At 41.4% G+C, this 18,565-nt stretch overlaps 2 protein-coding genes, 1 non-coding gene and 1 pseudogene across 3 annotated transcripts in view; 2 read left to right on the forward strand and 2 right to left on the reverse strand.

Moving 5' to 3' along the window:
• Window positions 1-227: 227 nt before the first annotated feature.
• Cnot11 (CCR4-NOT transcription complex subunit 11) lies at window positions 228-10,599 on the forward strand. The gene is made up of 7 exons (XM_005359969.2): window positions 228-887; window positions 2,106-2,270; window positions 3,443-3,595; window positions 5,766-5,968; window positions 7,936-8,138; window positions 10,105-10,201; window positions 10,280-10,599. Exons 1-7 carry the CDS (start codon window positions 377-379, stop codon window positions 10,475-10,477), a joined length of 1,530 nt encoding a protein of 509 aa, XP_005360026.1. The 5' UTR covers window positions 228-376; the 3' UTR covers window positions 10,478-10,599.
• A 3,189-nt stretch (window positions 10,600-13,788) lies between these two features.
• On the reverse strand, window positions 13,789-13,903 carry LOC113457598. Its single transcript, XR_003378144.1, has one exon. It is a non-coding gene; the product is annotated as a small nucleolar RNA SNORD89 (small nucleolar RNA).
• Window positions 13,904-14,346: 443 nt separating this feature from the next.
• Window positions 14,347-16,038, forward strand: LOC113457571 (annotated as a pseudogene).
• Window positions 16,039-16,102: 64 nt separating this feature from the next.
• The window catches only part of Rnf149 (ring finger protein 149), a 27,590-nt gene continuing 25,127 nt past the window's right edge, over window positions 16,103-18,565 (reverse strand). Inside the window, exon 7 of the mRNA XM_005359970.3 lies at window positions 16,103-17,504. Coding sequence (XP_005360027.1) covers window positions 17,461-17,504 — 44 coding nt within the window. The 3' untranslated portion in view covers window positions 16,103-17,460. The remainder of the gene's footprint in view (window positions 17,505-18,565) is intronic.

An 18,565-nucleotide genomic window follows, 5' to 3' on the forward strand; every position in this document is an offset into this window, starting at 1 on the left:
AGGTTTGGCCCCGCCCACCTCCTAGAGATGGCGTTCACTGGCTTTAAAAACACCTTCACCCCCTCCTCTGTTGCACAGGCGGGGAAAAACTAGGTGGACCCCTCTCTGACCATGTGGCCCCGCCCTACAGAACGTCCCCCCCACTTCCGGACACGGCGCCCCGCCCACCTCGCGTCTCCGGAACCTCGGCTCGGCCTGGCTCCATCGCTCTGCGCTGTTTCTAGGTTCCTATCGTCTGACTTCGGCGCTGTTTTGTTTGCGACGCTGTCGTGCGCTTTACGGTGCGCTTTACGGCCGCGGGTGGGGGCTAGGGGGGAAAGCCGCGAACCGGTGCCAGGGCCTTTCGGCCGGTAGGCGAGACAAGCAGGCGAAGTTGATGCCCGGCGGAGGGGTGAGCACGGCGTCTGGCCGGCTCCACTCCGCAGCGGATCCAAGAGGAGCGCGGGAAGCGGCCGCGACGTGCCGGAGCGGCCCCGCGGGTTCTAGCGGAGGCCGAGGCGGAGCAGGTGGCTCCGGGCCAGGGAGTGGAGGCTCCGGGGGGTCCGCGGGCAGGATGAGCCTGACCCCGAAGGAACTCTCGAGCCTGCTCAGCATCATCTCCGAGGAGGCGGGCGGCGGCAGCACCTTCGAGGGCCTGTCCACAGCCTTCCACCACTACTTCAGCAAGGCCGACCACTTCCGCCTGGGCTCGGTGTTGGTGATGCTGCTGCAGCAGCCGGACCTGCTGCCCAGCGCGGCGCAGCGTCTCACGGCGCTCTACCTGCTCTGGGAGATGTACCGCACCGAGCCGCTCGCCGCCAACCCCTTCGCGGCCAGCTTCGCGCACCTGCTCAACCCCGCGCCGCCCGCCCGCGGCGGACAGGAGCCCGACCGGCCCCCGCTCTCAGGTACCGTCCACAGCCAGCTGTTCTGTCGGGAGCTCGCTGGCTAGGACAGTCCAGTCTCTTTGGAGAGAGAGGATCATCGCCTCCCGCCCTATCCACACTCTCACTAAAATAGGGAAGAGGTAGCCAAAAGTTCCAAGTTGGGTGCTTTTTATTTTTATTTGTTTTTTTTTTTTTAAATTTGCTGCATTCCAAATGATTCTTCCTAACCGAAAAAGCCAACAAACACATCGTACAGCTCACCGAAGGGCTGCACATAGCTTAGTGTGTCAAATACGGCTCATTCGTTATTTTAAGACCCTGGGGTATGCGAAGTTAAAGCCAGTGACACCGAGTCTACCCCCCTCCCCTTTTAAGTCTCAGAGTAAAGAAGTCGGTGTTGAGAACATGAAGATGTGGCAGGTTGAAATCCGCATTACACAGCCGCCTTCTTGGTCTGCTGGAATGTCATGTGGGCAGAGGGTGACATTCTTCTCTAAGTCATGTCTCCTGGAACAGATTTGTAGAATGTTTACTTTTGCAGCATTGCCGACATCAGATGTAGGTTAGATTTGAGGATGCACCTTTAACTTTGGTACCACAGATGGACAGGGTCACCCCCTCTACTCCACAAGCCTAGCCCAGGACTCTAGAACAGCTATACCCACCCACTCACACCCTCCACCCCTGTCACAAAGCTGCATTTTAGATTTTTTTTTTTAAATCTATTTTTATGTTCATTGGTGTTTTGCCTGCATGAATGTCTGTGTGAGGGTGTCAGAAGCCCTGGAACTGGAGTCACAGACAGCTGTGAGCTGCCATGTCGGCGCTGGGAATTGAACCCCTGTTCTCTAGAAGAGCAGACAGTGTTCTCAACTGCTGAGCCATCTCTCTGTATCCCCCTAGATTTTTTAAAAAAGTGTATTTAAACTGGGCTGTATTCCAAGCCCTAAAAAAGCCTTTCTGAATGCTACCCTATGTAAGCTTAAGCAGGGATTGAAGTTTTTGATAACAGAAAACTCTGAAGAGTTATAGCCATGCTTTTCACTGACATTTCTCTAGATTGCAGAATCTCAAGTGATACACTTGTTTATAGACTTTTTATTTGATTAACTGGAACTCTGTTACATTTAGTTATAAAAATAGCCTGGTGTGGCAAGTAGCAAGTGCTGTTTTACCAGATTCAAGTGAACTTAAAAAAGTAACCATTGGAGAGAAATTGGTGTACATTTTTATTTGCAGGGTTTTTGCCTCCTATAACTCCACCAGAAAAGTTTTTTCTTTCCCAGCTGATGCTGGCACCCCCAAGGGAACTCTTCAAAAAGACACCTCGCCAGATCGCCTTGATGGATGTTGGAAACATGGGGCAGTCCGTGGACATTAGCGGCCTTCAATTAGCCTTGGCAGGTAAGGAAGGGCCGTTTGGGCATTCTTGTCTGTTCATGAGCGCCTCTACTTAAAATCCAGATTTATTACTTTTATTTTTTTTAATTTACCCATCTTCTGCCCCCATCTCCCTGTCTGCCACCCCCCTTTTGTTTGTATTTTTTTGTTCTTTTTTTTTTGTTTTTTGTTTTTTGTTTTTTGTTTTTCAGATCGGTTTTCTCTGTAGTTTTGGAGCCTGTCCTGGAACTAGCAATCCAGGGTTTCTTTATGGCTGTTCCTGTCTGTCCTAGAACTTGCTCTGTAGACCAGGCTAGCCTCTAAGAGCTCCTCCTGCCTTTGATTCCTAAGTATTGGGCTTAAAGTATTGTTTACCAACCGCCATGGCAGATTAAGCCCTTCTACCCCACCATCCCCTCTTTCACTTTCCTTTTTATTTTCTGTGTTTTGTGTGCTTTTAGTTGATGCCCCCGTCCATCCTCTCGTCCCACCTCCCTGCTGTCCACCCTTGCGCAGACCCTTTTACTCTAGCACCCCGTTCACAGTCATTTGTGTCACTGTGTGGTATCGCCTTCCTTACCCCTCCTGAAAGCCTCCTTTTACTCCCTCAGGTCCCCTTTCTAGTTTTCCAGAATTTGCAAACATTACCACACTGCATATACATACATAAGCAAAGTTAATTTGTATATGAGAGGGAACCTTCTTTGTTTTGCCTGCAGGATCTCTAGAAATCAGAGATCCACCTGCCTCTGCCTCCTGAGTGCTTGAGTTAAAGGCCTGTGCTACCTTGTCTGGCTCAGAGATGAACTATGTGGTGAGCTCTGAGGAGGAAAGGGATTTGGACAGCATTCATCTGAGGGGAGGACAGAAAGCCCCTTGTTCCTAACATCGCTTCAAATGTTTATTGGCCATTTACAGTTTCTGTAAAATGTCTGTTAAAATCATTAGTTCTTTTTTCCTTGTCGGGTTATTTTAATGTTATTGTTGTTTGGTTTATAGGAGTTAAAAGATAACTATTTTGTACCCCTGCTCTATTCATGGTGTTCTCAATTTCAAAATGTCCTTTCTCCCTGCAGTCTCAGTAGCTAAGGCTGGCCTTGAATTCTTGATCCTCCTGCCTCCACCTTCCAAATGCTGGGGTTGCATGTGTCTTGTCCCCAGGTCTGGCTTAAAATGTTTGTCTGAATCTCTTCCAGAACGTCAGTCTGAACTGCCAACCCAGAGTAAAGCTAGCTTCCCAAGTATCCTCAGTGACCCAGACCCGGATTCCTCTAACTCTGGATTTGACAGCTCTGTTGCCTCTCGGATCACAGAGTCTTTAGTTAGTGGACCAAAACCGCCCATTGAAAGTAGGTATATTTGAATTAACTTTACGTCTGGCATTGCTCGGTGGAACTTTTCAGTTTTTGTAATACTTGTTTTCATTGAATCTGATGAGAGACTTCCTGCCTTACTGTCTAGAATATAGTAGGGATGAACGGTAAAATTCAGTTTTTTTAAAGCAAATTATACACTAGGATGCTTATTACTTATTTGTTATATGCCTGTCTGGAGATAGAAATTTGTATTTTACTAAAATGAATCTGAGTTTGTTTTGTTTTAATAAGACAGCCTCTTGTGTAGAGTAACATTGAAAACTCTGGGCAGCTGAGGATGATCTTAAAATCCTAATCTCCCAAGTGCTGGGGTTATGGATGTGCCATAACCAGCTTTTTTGTTTTCTTTAAAGTGTTTGGGATCAAACCCAGGACACTGTAAAAGGAAAGCACTCTGCAGCGAAGCTACACCTTCAGCCTTGAAATGGACCTTCAGTAACTTCATGTCTAACAGGGTCATTTTATACTTCTTCACTAGTATTATTATTACCTTTTGTCTTTCAGTTTTACTGACTTGATAGCCTTTATTTTACTTTAATTGAGGAAAAAAAAACAAATTTGGTTTTACAAGCTCCTGGGTGATTGAAGACAAAGACATTCTGCACAGGGATAGGAACATCATCTCCTAATTACAGAGCACCAGGACTTGGAAGTTTCCAGTGTGACTTCCATTTGGTTTAAAGTGGTTTTACTGTTTCATGTTTCAGCTAGTCAAAAGCATGTCTCCAGATCCATGGCACATGGTGGTTTTTGTTTTTTGCAGGCAGGGTTTCTCTGTGTAGCCCTGGCTGTCCTGGAACTCACTTTGAAGACCAGGCTGGCCTTAAATTCACTGAGAACCACCTAGCCTCAAGTCAGAGATCTGCCTGCCTCTGGGTTTGATTGCACAGGCAGTCAGCCAGCTGTGTGTGTAACTGGGTGTAGCCACACCTCGACGTCTTTACCTCGCATAAAGAGCACTTCTCTGAAGAGCTGAAGACTGTAAGTGGTCTGAGGAGAGACACAGGAATTCATTCTGGTGATACTAGTGAGCAGACATTGAAGATGTGTGCTTGGTGTTACTTTGCCAGGAAGACTTGTTAGTAAATTCGAGATTCATCTCAAATTTGGCAGAGCCTAGGATCCAAAACAGGACAGACTACCTTCTGTCCTATGCGGGAAATGCTCTCTGGAAGGCTGGCAATGTAACTGGGTAAATGTCACTGTTAGGACAAAAAGAGAATCAGTGGAGAGGGAGGGACAGTTCTTTATCACAGTTTGCTAGAAGTTACTTGGTTACTCCTGGGTCTTTTGTGGGGTTTATCATGCAGGCAGGACCCATAGCTGTGTATTTAGGTGGCTGGGTGTCTGTCTTGTTAAGTAGTAAAATTTACTGTGCAATTTGTCTTTCTTGAGACTGGCCACTTGGATATAGTACTGTGGGTCACTGGGAGTTAGGCCACAAGTGTTTATGTAAGATGTTATAAGCCACTGGGGGCAAGCTTGTTGACTTGGTTGTCATAGTATGGGGTTTAGCTTTTCATCTGTGTAGTGACCAAGTGAGGTGTGATGTTAGTTCAGGAGGAGTTTTAATGAGTTTATTTTACTATGTTGATAACTTACACATCAACCTTGAGTTGCAGGGATAGCTCCAACGACTCCATGTAGCACTATGAGTTTCTGAGTGCAAAAATAAATAAAATCTTAGTTATAAGCTGGGTGTAATGGCAAATGCCTTTAATCTCAGTGGCAGATCTTTGTGAGTTTGGGATCAGCCTGCTCTATGTAGTAAATTCCAGGACAGCCAGGGCTATATACTGACACTTAAAAATAAAAATAATATTAACAATAATAATAAAAACTGCTAATTTTTATCGTAGCCTAATGGCTACATATTTGACTTTAAAAATTCATGCACATGATTTCCTCTTTCCAAAAAGCACATTTGGTTCCTGGCATCATGCTGATTTTGTGTGTGTGTGTGTGTGTGTGTGTGTGTGTGTTTTCTTAGGTATAATTTGAGTGGAACTCTGATTTTATATCATTACTGTTTGAAGCATGAAGTGGATCATATGTTCTTATTAAAGGCATTCTTGCACTTCATTGAATGAAATGAATATAAGGTGTGTGCAGATGGTAGCTCACTGTACTACTCTTATTATAGGCCACTTCCGACCAGAGTTCATCCGCCCACCACCACCTCTCCACATTTGTGAGGATGAACTGGCCTGGCTAAATCCTACAGAACCCGAGCATGCCATTCAGTGGGATAAATCAATGTGTGTTAAGAATAGCACTGGTGTGGAGATCAAGCGAATCATGGCCAAAGCCTTCAAAAGCCCTTTATCTTCTCCCCAACAAACCCAGGTATGTATGTATGTATTACAAGCAGTGTCCTATCCTCCCATAAGTGATAAGTCGGCATTCAGGAGGAAGCCATCTCTGAAGCTGTGTTCTGGCCTTTCCAAAATTTGAAAATTTTGCTCTGATGAGACAGTCTAATGACTGAAAATCTAGACTCTGTTCATTTTGTCTTAGGGAGAGGTGGTGGGATAGGAAGGGTCTCAATTTGGGGCACTGTCAGCGCATATCAGCTAGGCATATCATGTGCTTTGCTATATTTGGCTGGACAGTAACTCGAGGATGTGTGGAGTTACTAATATTTAATAAGCAATGAGGTTCAGGGAGTAAGACTTTAGCATACGATGTTTAATGGTGGACTGAGGTTATATCTCCTGCTGTTCGAGATTACTAGAGGGACCCCTTGGGGAAGAAGAGCAAAGACACTCCAGGTTATGTATTTTATTAGGTTTGGACACTTTCAAGTTAGAACTGGTAGGAAGATACTGTTACCTCCAATCCAGCTTACCACTTAAAATATGCATTTTAAAAAGATTTGTTTTATGTGTATGGTTGTTTTGTTTGCATGCATGTCTGTGCACCATATGGGTGCAGTGCCCATAGATGCCAGAGGAGGGCATCCGATCCTTTGGGGCTGCAGTTAAGATGGGAGTCTCCATGTGGGTGCTAGGAACCAAACCCTGGTCCTCTAGAAGAGCAGAAAGTGCTCCTTACCACTGAATCATCTTCTAGCTTCCCCACAAATATTTTTTAAGTGATGCAATAGCAATTGTTTGTAGTTTCTGTTTGTAGTCCAGTGTGGAATATATGAGTAGATAGAAGGATATAACAGTTAAGACAAAAGGGCATGGTGCATGCCTGTAATCCTAGCACTTGGAAGGTAGAGACTGAAAATCAGAAATTAGGTGGTGGCGCACACCTTTAATCCCAGCACTCGGGAGGCAGAGGCAGGCGGATCTCTGTGAGTTCGTGGTCAGCCTGGTCTACAAGAGCCAGCTCCAGGACAGGCTCCAAAGCTACAGAGAAACCCTGTCTCAAAAAAAAAACCACTGGCTGCTCTTCCAGAGGTCCTGAGTTCAATTCCCAGCAACCACATGGTGGCTCACAACCATCCATAATGAGATCTGGTGCCCTCTTCTGGCCTGCAGGCAGACATGCAGGTAGAATACTGTAAAAATAATAAATAAATAAATCTTTAAAAAAAAAAAAGAAAATCAGGAATTAAAGGGCAGGCTTCACAAGATAGGGTCTCAAGACCAGCCTGGGCCAAGGAGACAGCTTCAAGATAAATGATTTTGTTTTAAAGAAAAAGTGTGTATTTGGACAAGGAAAACAATATTTCCATCTCTTTGAATTGCAGAGTGTGGCTGTAACTTGAACTTTAAAATACTATAGGTAGAAGACCTGAAGTGTCTCCTATTCCATCCCTTTCTAGAGTATTTCTGTTTTTTCTGGATAAGACAGGGCTTGGCTCTTGTTCTGAATTATTCTGTGGTTTACGGAGTTGTGTGTGGCTTTTTCTTTTTTTTTTTTAAACTGAAACAGGGTCTTACTATATATACCTCAGATAGCCTTGATCTCTGTAGCCCATGCTGGCTGTCTCCTGCCCTAATGCTTATATTACAGATGTGTGCTACCACATTCAACTTGGCTTGTATGTTTTGGGAGAAGTTGGTAATTGAGATTTTAAGAATGACACTATTATGGTTATATTGTATACTACCAGACAAAATCAAGGCTGTCATGTCTATAGGAAGAATGACTAGTGGATTTACAAATTGCCTTTTATTTTTCTATCATCACAATTCAAATCTGAAAAAGCATCAAGACATAATGAATGTTGCTTTGAGGGAAGAAATTTAACAGATTAACTCAACAAGGATAATTGTATAATTCTTATGTAAGACATGGGTTTATATGTAGGAAACATACTCTAATATGACTCAAGGACCTCTCACTTTGGTTTTATTTAGCTCCTTGGTGAGCTGGAAAAAGATCCCAAACTTGTTTATCATATTGGCCTTACTCCAGCGAAACTTCCAGACCTCGTGGAGAACAACCCTTTAGTCGCTATAGAGATGCTGCTGAAGCTAATGCAGTCGAGCCAGATCACGGAGTATTTTTCTGTCCTGGTCAACATGGATATGTCCTTACATTCAATGGAGGTCGTAAATCGGTAAGCTTTCATGTTCCACCAGAAGTATAGTTATTATTCAAACCCTGGTTAAATTACCTGGAAATTTGAAAGACTGTAGCAGGTTTTTGTTTTGTTCTTTCTTTTCCTTTTTCTGATACCGTTAGCTTACATTGAGTCTTAGTATTCATTCACTACATGTGAATTTAGCCTCCATTTCTAAGAACTCAGTTGTTAAATTTACATCACTGTCTTTTGTGCCCTCTGCAATCCAGGTATTCCATTCCTTGGCAGCCAGTATTGGCAGCATGCACGTGTGGGTCTTAGAATTGGACTTCTAGGCATGCGGTCCTGAAGATTGCTAGTATTCTCCCAGCTTTTGTTACTGTTTTTTTTTTTTTTTTTCAGAGTCTCTATGCATCCCAGACTGACCCCCCAGCTCTTTCTTGACTTTGCTCTTCAGTGACCCTCAAGGGTGTGTTCTATGTAGGTTTCACCTTTTATTTTCTTTACAGATGTATTTTAAGGTAAATTGTGAATTAAATGTACTTAGGTGAGTGCGTATTATTTTTCTGAGGTAGTCTTTACTTTCTGTTTTTCTTTTGAAGTAGGATCTAATAGTATCCTGGCTTCAAACTAATAGCAGTTTTGAATGCCTCATTCTCTGAACCTTGGATCATAGGTGTGAGCCAAAACACATTTTTTGAACATCTCTATATAAGTTGGCAACTATTTTAAACTTTAACTAAAGAGTGTGTTAAGTCAACTGGTGACAAAAGCTTGGCAGGTAGCTCGGTGCACAAGAAAGGCGGGAGAAGAAAGGAAGCATGAGCTTTCTAATTACTTTGTAAGCATTGTGTCACTGTGGAGCTGGCTGGCTACTTGTTGAAAACATGCTGTTTGCCTGTTCTCTTTGCTGGGACCTCCTTTATCATAGTCACAACTGCTGTTTTTGCATTGGCTAAATTTGCCATTGGATGGAGCAATCTGAGTGTTCTTGGATTCTGCCTCACTGCATTCCTGTAGTAGTGTCTTTACCAACCAACTCCAGGTTCTGCTTGTTTCCGAGCACCCATATAATTTATCATTCGCAAGGATGAAGCAGCCTTGCTGCTGATGCACAGATCTCAGAAGGCAGAGCGTGGGTGGCAGCTTTCTTAAAGTACTTCAGTGCCTTAGGTTTTGTTTTAAGGTCAAATAGTTTGCAGTAGCCAGCCCTGTGTCTTAATATTTCCTGGGTTGAACTTGACCTCAGTGTGGAATATTTGGTTATTTTCCCCTAAGGCAGGGTTTCTCTGTGTAGCCCTTGCTGTCCTGAAACTCACTCTGTAGACCAGGCTGGCCTCAAACTCAGATCTGCTTGCCTCTGCCTCCCAAATGCTGGGGTTAAAGGTGTGCGTCACCACCACCTGGCTGACCTATTTCATATTTCATTTAATGCTTTGGAAAATACTCTCTTGAGATTAAAGACTCTTAAGCTTGTTACACAGTTGCTAAGTCTTCTTCAGGACTTTGTAATGGTCAGTTCTAAACCTGTGTGTCTTGTTCTCAGGAAGGCCTGTTTTGGTCTCTGTCCAAGTAACTTTACCAGGTTCATATTACTTTTGCAAAGCTTCATTTTAATCTGATTATATGTTGTGCTGTCTGGTCCACCTTGATCTCAGACACACTGCCTCTCACAGTGCTTATACAGGACTTTTCTACGTTATAAATGATGGGAATAACTGTTGAGGTTGAGCTTGGGAATGGGTAAGACCAAGACTGACAGTGATTCAGGAACACAGTATGACACTCACTGCTTAATGGGTAATTAGAGTAAAATATGTAAATATAAACTTAACAGGACTGTCAGAGGTTTAAGTGGCTGTGGCTCTTGGGTTTAAAACTAGAGAATTGGGTCACATAAATTTTCACTAGATAACCACTGGGAAATTTTGACTTCATGCTTATATTACTTCTTAATATTAGCAAATACAGTTAACAGCTCAAATTTTCTTTCATGAAACAGACTAACTACAGCTGTTGATCTACCTCCTGAATTCATTCACCTTTACATATCAAACTGCATCTCTACTTGTGAACAGATTAAGGATAAATATATGCAGGTGAGTAGTAGAAATGCTGTAATATTATCATCTGCCAGGAAAACAGGTTTCTAAAACTTGCTCCTTTTTCTTTTCCAGAATCGCCTGGTGCGTCTTGTATGTGTGTTTCTCCAGTCGTTGATTCGTAACAAAATTATTAACGTGCAGGACTTGTTTATAGAGGTACAGGCCTTCTGTATTGAATTTAGTAGGATACGGGAAGCTGCAGGCCTATTCCGGTTGCTGAAGACACTGGATACTGGGGAAACCCCTTCAGAGACCAAAATATCAAAATAATACCTCACCAGAACTTTCCCTTCTGTTTCTCAACTGTATTTGGATTCGTTTTTAAAACTGTTGAACTCTTGAGTGGATTGCTTGCTTTATCTAAGAAATATAAATGACACTATTTACTTAAACAAAATTTCCTTTTTCTTAGAGGAGTTTCCCATGGGTGAATTTTGGTAAGAACTTGGGGAAATGTATTTTTTAACTCTCTTGCTGATGACAATCCATAGGAAAAATAATTATTCTAAAAAGTTATTGTAGGAAAGGAAGTGCAGGTGTCTTTTTTTTTTTTTTTTTTTTTTTTTAGTTTAAAACAAATTACCCACTTTTTTCTAGAAGAGTAACCCAAAAGCCAAATATTAATCCTTTGTAGCTTCTAGTACAAAACATTTTCAATGAGAGTAAGTGAAGACACTGAGAATTCATGGTCCAGTCTGCTCAGAGCAGCTGAGTGTAGTTATTAAGCAGAGTCTGAACCAAGGACTTAACAATTCAAGGTTTCTCTGTGTAGCTTTGGCTGTCCTGGAACTCGACCAGGCTAGCCTCAAATTCAAGAAAGCCACCTGCCTCTGTAGTGCTGGGATTTAAAGGTGTAATCCTGGTCAGTGTACACTTCTTAGCAACAGTGTTTCTTGAGCTTCTAACAAACATGGGCACTCTCATGCAAGGACCTTTTGCTAGGCTGTAATAGCTGGAACTTTATCAATGGTAGCCTAACATGGGCATGTTTTTTGTTTTATAGTTTTCTGCTATACCAGAAGGGTGTACCCTAGATGCCTGTTTGGTGGGGAGGTAAAGTAAGGTCAGTGCTTAAGACAATGGTGCCCTAGACAGGGTCTGTCTATTTAGCCCTGACTGTCCTGGAGTTCTCGCTATATGGACGAGGCTGGCCTATAATTTAGAGATCCTCCTGCCTCTGCCTGGTAAAGGTGTGTGCCACCACATCCAGCTGTTATTATTTTTTTAATATCTAACTTTGACATGCCTTTTTATTTAGATTATGATTTCTAGAATAGATTTATAGGGATGGAATCTGTTCTCCAACATTTGGCAAGTGTTTAAGGAAGCCAAGCTTGGTGGTTTTGTTGTATTTTACAGATTAGTGTTCTGACAGTGGGGAAGGAACAGAACTCCAGATGTTTGATACATTCTTCTTATTCTTAGGATTAGAGGAATGGGCCTTGAGCCCCTGTAGGAGTGACCCACATCTGAACTAAACAGGTGACTTCTCTCAATGCCCCAAAGTGGCCACCACCATTTTGAAGATGGCACTGGGCAAACACTGTTTTAAAATGACAAGTTTCGAAGACTCACTGTGGGAAACAGCTTTATAGCTGATATGCATGTCTAACCTCTAGCTAGCCCAGGGTAGCCCAACGCAAAACTAAAAACTTAAAATAGCATTTCAAGGATGGCGTGTGTGCATTTTTAAAGCTTGATTATGTGGTTCTTGAGTGTGAACAAGTGTTCTGTCAACATGTCAAAAGGATGGTTGCATGAGTTTAGGAAAATAACATTTAACCTGTAGCCAACAAGGACAGAACTGGGACCCATGAATACATGCCTAAAACTTATTAACATATAAAAGCTGTCAGACTTGTTAAGCTGACACCAGGAAAAGATAATTCACCACATTTAATGTAACTTCCAAGACAAATGCAATGATCCCCACCCTGCTAAGGTACGAGTTTGGAAGGGACCCCTGCAGTGAGAGCTGCAGCAAAAGACACAAGCAACTCAAAAATTTCTGCACATCAGAAGACAGACAAGCTGTGTTGTGGCACACAAAGGAGAAATCAAGTGTCCATATTGATTTTGGAATCCCAAATAAAATTCTCAAATACAGACCCTACAATGAGGAGGTTAAGATCACAATCGTGGGTCTCACTAGGAAAACAGACTATAGCTGTGGTTGGTGAACATTAGATGTACAAAAAGTTGGTAGCACCACTAGATTACTCTAGGTTTAGCTTGTATACACTAGGTACACACCCTGGTTCAGCCCTGTCGTCCCAGCTATCTGGGACTACTGACAGGATTGTGTAAACATGAAAAATTAAAGCCAACCTAGGCCACAAGTTACCTATCATCTCCAAAAAAGGAAGTAGAGTTAGAATCTTAAGTGAGACTGAATAACCACAATCAACTTTTAAGTGTAATTAAATGAGTTTAATTTAACATAGGTTAAACTTCATGACATTTTTTTATTTCAACTTAAATCTTCAAATCACCTGTCCAAAAAAAAGAACACTAATCAGTAACATTTTAATAGAAGTTTTTTAAAAACACATTTTGGAATCCCAAAATACAACCACTTAAATTATTCAACAGCATTTATTACCAATTTTATCAATTTTACAGAAACGAGATCACTAAGTTTATAGGACACATTCTCATTTATACCTAATTTTAAGTAGCACACTTCATATATTTTAGGTAACATTTCCATAGTAATTGTGGATCTCAGAAATCTATGATCTACGGGGCAGTCTACAATATTTTGAATAGGTCTTGTTAACAGGGGTATTTTATCTGAGAAATTAGCAACTAAGAAAACTGTCTACATTAGGAACATCCAAGACTTACAAAAGAACTGACACACAAACCTGAGAGTCGGTTACTACAATGGGCCCACAGAAAATACTGTTTTTCTCATACTTGTCATCAGCCCAGCACGTAACCTGCCATTTGTCATAGAGACTGACTGACCTCATATTTTCAGTGAATGGGCACAGATACTTCAACTCATGATTTTCTAGACTTTGCTGAGAAAGAAGTCTCAGCAAAGTGTGTGGCAGATACCACTATAATGAGTGATTCAGATACTATTTCTGAAAATGAAATGCTGATGTTTCTAAGGCTTTAAAAAGCAAGATTGAGCTGGGAAAAAAAAGACATGGGTAGCTTTTCTAATGTAGTATTGTGCCAGAGAAACACATCACATTATACCACAAAGCTATCTCTGCTTCAGGCCAACACCTAGTGTTTAGGAAATGGCAAAGCAATGTTTTCCTGACCTTAAGAACTGCTTTTGTCTCAAACAGTGTCCTCAAGTTCCAGCTAATAATAGATACACACTGATTAAACCTCATCCTTCCTTGAGCAAATAATATCAACTTGCCTCAAGGAAACTGCTGCCCAATTTAGCTTTCTTACTCTGGAAGGGCTACTATTACTTTTACAATTCTAGCAGTCCTTGATTTGGTAAGTGTATCTAAAGGAACACTGATTCTGCTTGATCAAGGTAGTTAGCGTGGGAAGGCTTTTCCTTGCCCCTCCTGGAAAGTTGACCATAGGCAGGAAGCTTCCACCCTGGCATTACTGAGGTCAGACAGTGATTCGCTTCGGGAGGTTTTGTCATCGTGTGCCCACATAGAGAGCAAACTGTTGATGGAGACACTGCAATTCGGCCTTTTATTGTCATCATTCCTCAGCAGCCATAGGAAGAATCATCTGGGAAGAAAGGTTTAAGACCCCAATCAATTCAGCATGTAAGAAACAATTACCTGCCAAGTGAGACCATGTGCTCACAAATAAGGTTTTCTGCTGAGAGAGCCAAAATATCAATCAATACTGCAGAGTGAAAAGCCAGGAGAGCAGGAACCACAGGAAACCACCGTCTGTGTCATGGACACTGCCTCTTTCAACCACTGCCTCCAATCTTCAAAACACTATTCAGAGTCAGAAGTGGTCCACATGCTTGTAATCTCACCACTGGGAAGGCTGAGGCAGAAGGATGGTGAATTCAAATTCAAATTGCATTAAACAGTGAGACCCTGCCTTAAAAATTCTTCAGTAATTGTAAATAATTAAAAACAATTTACCTCGCCCTATCACAATATCCTTTGTAAAAGCCAGCTTCATTTACTGTTGGAATGATGACATTTTCCCTGGTATGTCTTAAAAGACAGCACTAATCTACTTGGTAAAGAATTCCTATTTGCACTGACCACAGTGGTTCAGTAAGAATTTGTAAACCCAACTGAGTCTCTTCACATAAGACAGATTTTCTACTCCAGCAGCTCATCATGTTCATCTGGTCGTACATTCTTTCAGTAAAATACACATTTTACTATGAGTAGCTAGAATCCAACTGTAGAAAAATAGCTTAGTAATGACACTTTCATGTCTTAGATACAGTTCTAAGGATAAATTTAGCCTTTAAAATTGTATTTACTTGGGGCTGGTGAGATGGCTCAGCAGTTAAGAGCGTTGCCTGCTCTTCCGAAGGTCCTGAGTTCAATTCCCAACAACCACATGGTGGCTCACAACCATCTGTAATGAGATCTGGTGCCCTCTTCTGGCTTGCAGGCATATATACAGACAGAATATTGTATACTTAATAAATATTAAAAAAAATTGTATTTACTTGGTGCTGCCTTGGCATAGCCTCTGCAATTCTCTGGAGACCTGGGATGCTGCCCAGCAGCCCTTGATGCTGATGCCTGTGAAGATGGAGGTGTATGGTGCCATGGTGCTGCCCTAGGGCCAGCTGTAGGACATGGTATCCATGCATAAACAGACACTTGTATGTGAAACTGTCAGTTATTACTACATACAAAAATCTCAAAATTGTACTGACTGGACTCATTTTTAAAATGATAGCAATTCCAGGCTGGAACAATTCCTATATATTATGGAAGCAGTATGTATAACAGTCCAATATACCTATGGCTGCTGGATACATACCATCCCATTTTGTTAAGCCCACTAGTTCAGTGACTACTGAAAGCATGTGGTTCAAAATGGGAAGATCTACCTTCCAGCCTTCTGGAGCTTATTCAGGTTATGACTGTAATGTTTAGAGACGGACCTTTGCAGTGTTCTCCATCCTATCATTTCTACATCCTTTCCACTGTACCTAAAAACAGGACCATCAATGACCTATATGCCAGGCGTGCCAAGGGAATTTATATACTCATTTGGATACCTCTCTCCCTAATCCCAGTGGTTCTGCCAGCTGTCCTTACCCACCAGGTGGTCCATACTCTGCCACAAGTTCCCACTTTTTGGACTCCTGTGGTCAGAGATGACACAATCAGTAAGGACACTATCGGAGCATCTCTCAGCAGTCAGTGACAAACAGAGATGGCAGATGGAGGAAATGCATCATACCTAGGGAGGATTCAATGCCTTGAAACAAAGACCATAACAGATCACTGGAAACTAGAAGAAATGGTCACCCATTTAGATAAAAAGTAGCTGAAGTTGATCAAAGCAGAACTTGTGAAAAAAGATAAAGAATTAAGTTTTGTGCTGGAGAAAAAGGAAAATTGATCTGAAAATGATACTGATGAAGTTATTCCTAAACCTGTATGCAGAAGAGATGCCGTGAGGATACTTATCTTTTCCCTAGCAGAAGCCTCAAGAGGACAGTAATAGATCTGGAAGTGTTTCTGACTCCTGTTTGTCTCCTGTCCTGTAAGTAGTTTCAGCTGAAGGTATTTATGCAAAAATCAAGAAAGACTGTGGACCAGTGACCTCCAGTGACTTGTGGTGCCAGCCAGAAACACTTCTTAAAGCATTCTTTCCTTGGACTGGAGAGATGGTTCAGTGGTTGGAGAACCCAGGTTCAATATCCAGTACCTACAAGGTGGCTCACAACCTTCTGTAACTCCAGTTCATCAGATCTGATGTCCTCTTCTGGCCTCTTTTGGAACTAGGCATGCAGATGGTACACAGACATACATACAGGGAAAGTACCCATACACACAAATGAACTTTATAAAAGCACTCTCAGTTTATCACTGAAGTGTAAAATATTTTGAATCAAGAATATATTTTTCTCTGTCCTTTGTGCAAAGACTGGCTTTTATTAATAGACTTTTTATCCTTTGTAAACTATTTGTGCTGAATGTTGGAACTATGCTAAATAAAATCTGTTACATAAAATATTTTTGTCAATAAGCATTTATTTTTGTCTACAAAGTAGACATGCAACACAAGTTTAGGATCAACAAAGGACTCCTCACTCTTAAAAAGTGTATTTGACCACTCTAGAACTTAGGCAATGATCTTAATAGGCTTTACCTGTAGGAACACCAAGCAAAGAGATAAAAGGTCATAGAGAAACTGAGCTATGTTAAAATCTCATTAGAAAAATGGTAGTCTAACAACAAAAATCAAAATTTTAATTTAAATCTTTTTAATTTTAAAGATTAGATCCACCGAAATATATTTATAATTTAAAAACATCAGTATGCCTACTTGAATTTCTCAATGAATCAATATTTTAATACTTTTAATGTGCAATATGGCATACTTGCCAATTTTTTTTGGTAGAAAAAACATGGATAAATGTCCTCCTTCCAAGTGTCAAAAAAATTAGGCAATAAAGGTAAAAATACAAACCATAAAATCAACTAACTAGTGTTTTTTTTCACAATTCCAAACAATAAAAAGGTATGCTTGGTTTTGAAGTCTCTATGGACAATATAGTGCAAGACAGTTGATTTCTCTCTTCCCTCAGTTCCTTCTGTTTGGCTTAAACTCAAAATCCTCTTGCCTCAGCCTCCTGAGTGCTGGGTTTACAGCTGTACACCCTGCCTACGGCAAGATTTCTCATTTTACAAGTTCTAAAGAGTCTCTGCTTCAGGGAAAAGTCATTTGATCAATTACTGAATTATATTACACAATTCTACTTTAACTTAGTGAGCTTTGTCTAAAAGCCCGAGAAACAGAATCTTGGTTTACAGTACCACAGAAGCTAGTCTAGTACTCAGAAACACCCCTCCCCCCAATCTGTGACAGTCTGACACAACAAAATTTATAATATACATCATACTTTAGTAGATAAATAGATCAAGGCTAATTAAAAGTCCTTTTAGGAATAAAATATCTCAGCCCTTTGTATATCAAATCTGAATCTGAAAGGTAAAGTAAAATAATATCCACTGTTTTCAAGTATACAAACTATGCCCTAGAGTAAAAAATTAAATGTCCTGTAGTTCAAGCCAAGGCTCTGTCGGTGAGGCTGTCAGTGAGGATGTGTGCTAGCAGATGGATCCTCCATGTTGAGGGTCATTCCTGCCGGCTCCTACAACAAAGCATCAGAAGCCACCCTAGGTCAGTAGGTCTGTCCAACCTCAGTTACACATTGGAGAAACAAATTATAGAAACATTTAAATAAAACTTACATGTAAAAATGACAACCATGTCAAAGAATGCCAGTAAGAGAAATACAGAAATACCCCTTCCTTCAGTGTGACAGACAGGCTTTCTTTCCAGTGTTACCAGAGCCAATATTCACCCAGTGACTGCCTTTGAAGGACCTCTGTGTTTACACATCTCACAAGTGGGGACATGCTCTTGAGAAAAAAAAAAATGTTTTTTTTCTGGATTCTCAACTCAGTGGCCCAAATCATAGTATGAACTTTGTCTCAACAGGATTTCTAAAAGCAAAATTCCTTACTATACTGAATATACTGCCCTGTAATGTCAGTTCAGTGTTAGCCAGAGATATGGTGAGATCAAGGCCCAGCTTTACAATTCTGTGAAATCCATTCCCCAGTGCTTCTACTCTGATGTATACCTTTTCCTTTTCCTCTAGTATTGGTTTAAATTTAAAATTTATAGGAGTTTGGAAGACGGTTCAGCTCATAAGTGCTTACTACCTCAGCCCAACCCCCAGAACACTCATAAAAAAGATGGGCATGGTAATGTATGCTTGTAATCCCAGGGCTAGAAAAAGTAGACAGGGATGATGGATGCTGTGGCTCCCCAGTCAGCGTAGCTTATGAGGGAAGTCCCAGGTCAATGGGAGACTTCACCTCAAAAAATAAGGTAGATAATGCCTTGATGGTGACCTTTGGCCTACACACGTGTGCACAACTGCACTTACACCCACATACACATGTGCAGTCCACCTCCCAATACACACATATATGTATACAATACAAACTGAAGTTCTAATATTTCTATAAGTTTTCCTAAACATATTAAAAGACACACTGATTGAATTTGAATCCTACTGTTTTGAAAATCTTTTAGGATGGCCAAATTCAAAATTAGAAGCATCAATTATTCTCAATGAAAATAATCTATAGATTAATTCAATTCTACTAAAATATTGGTGGGATTTTTTTTTTTTTTTTTTTT

Source organism: Microtus ochrogaster, linkage group LG2 (assembly GCF_000317375.1).
Source record: "Microtus ochrogaster isolate Prairie Vole_2 linkage group LG2, MicOch1.0, whole genome shotgun sequence".
In the NCBI taxonomy this organism is placed as follows: domain Eukaryota; kingdom Metazoa; phylum Chordata; class Mammalia; order Rodentia; family Cricetidae; genus Microtus; species Microtus ochrogaster.

Excerpts from the sequence above, each read along its gene's own strand:
- Cnot11 (XM_005359969.2), top strand. The coding sequence starts at position 377 with ATGCCCGGCGGAGGGGTGAGCACGGCGTCTGGCCGGCTCCACTCCGCA. Across the intron at positions 2,271-3,442 it reads CCTTCAATTAGCCTTGGCAG|AACGTCAGTCTGAACTGCCA; the intron begins GTAAGGAAGGGC and ends AATCTCTTCCAG. Across the intron at positions 5,969-7,935 it reads CTTCTCCCCAACAAACCCAG|CTCCTTGGTGAGCTGGAAAA; the intron begins GTATGTATGTAT and ends GGTTTTATTTAG.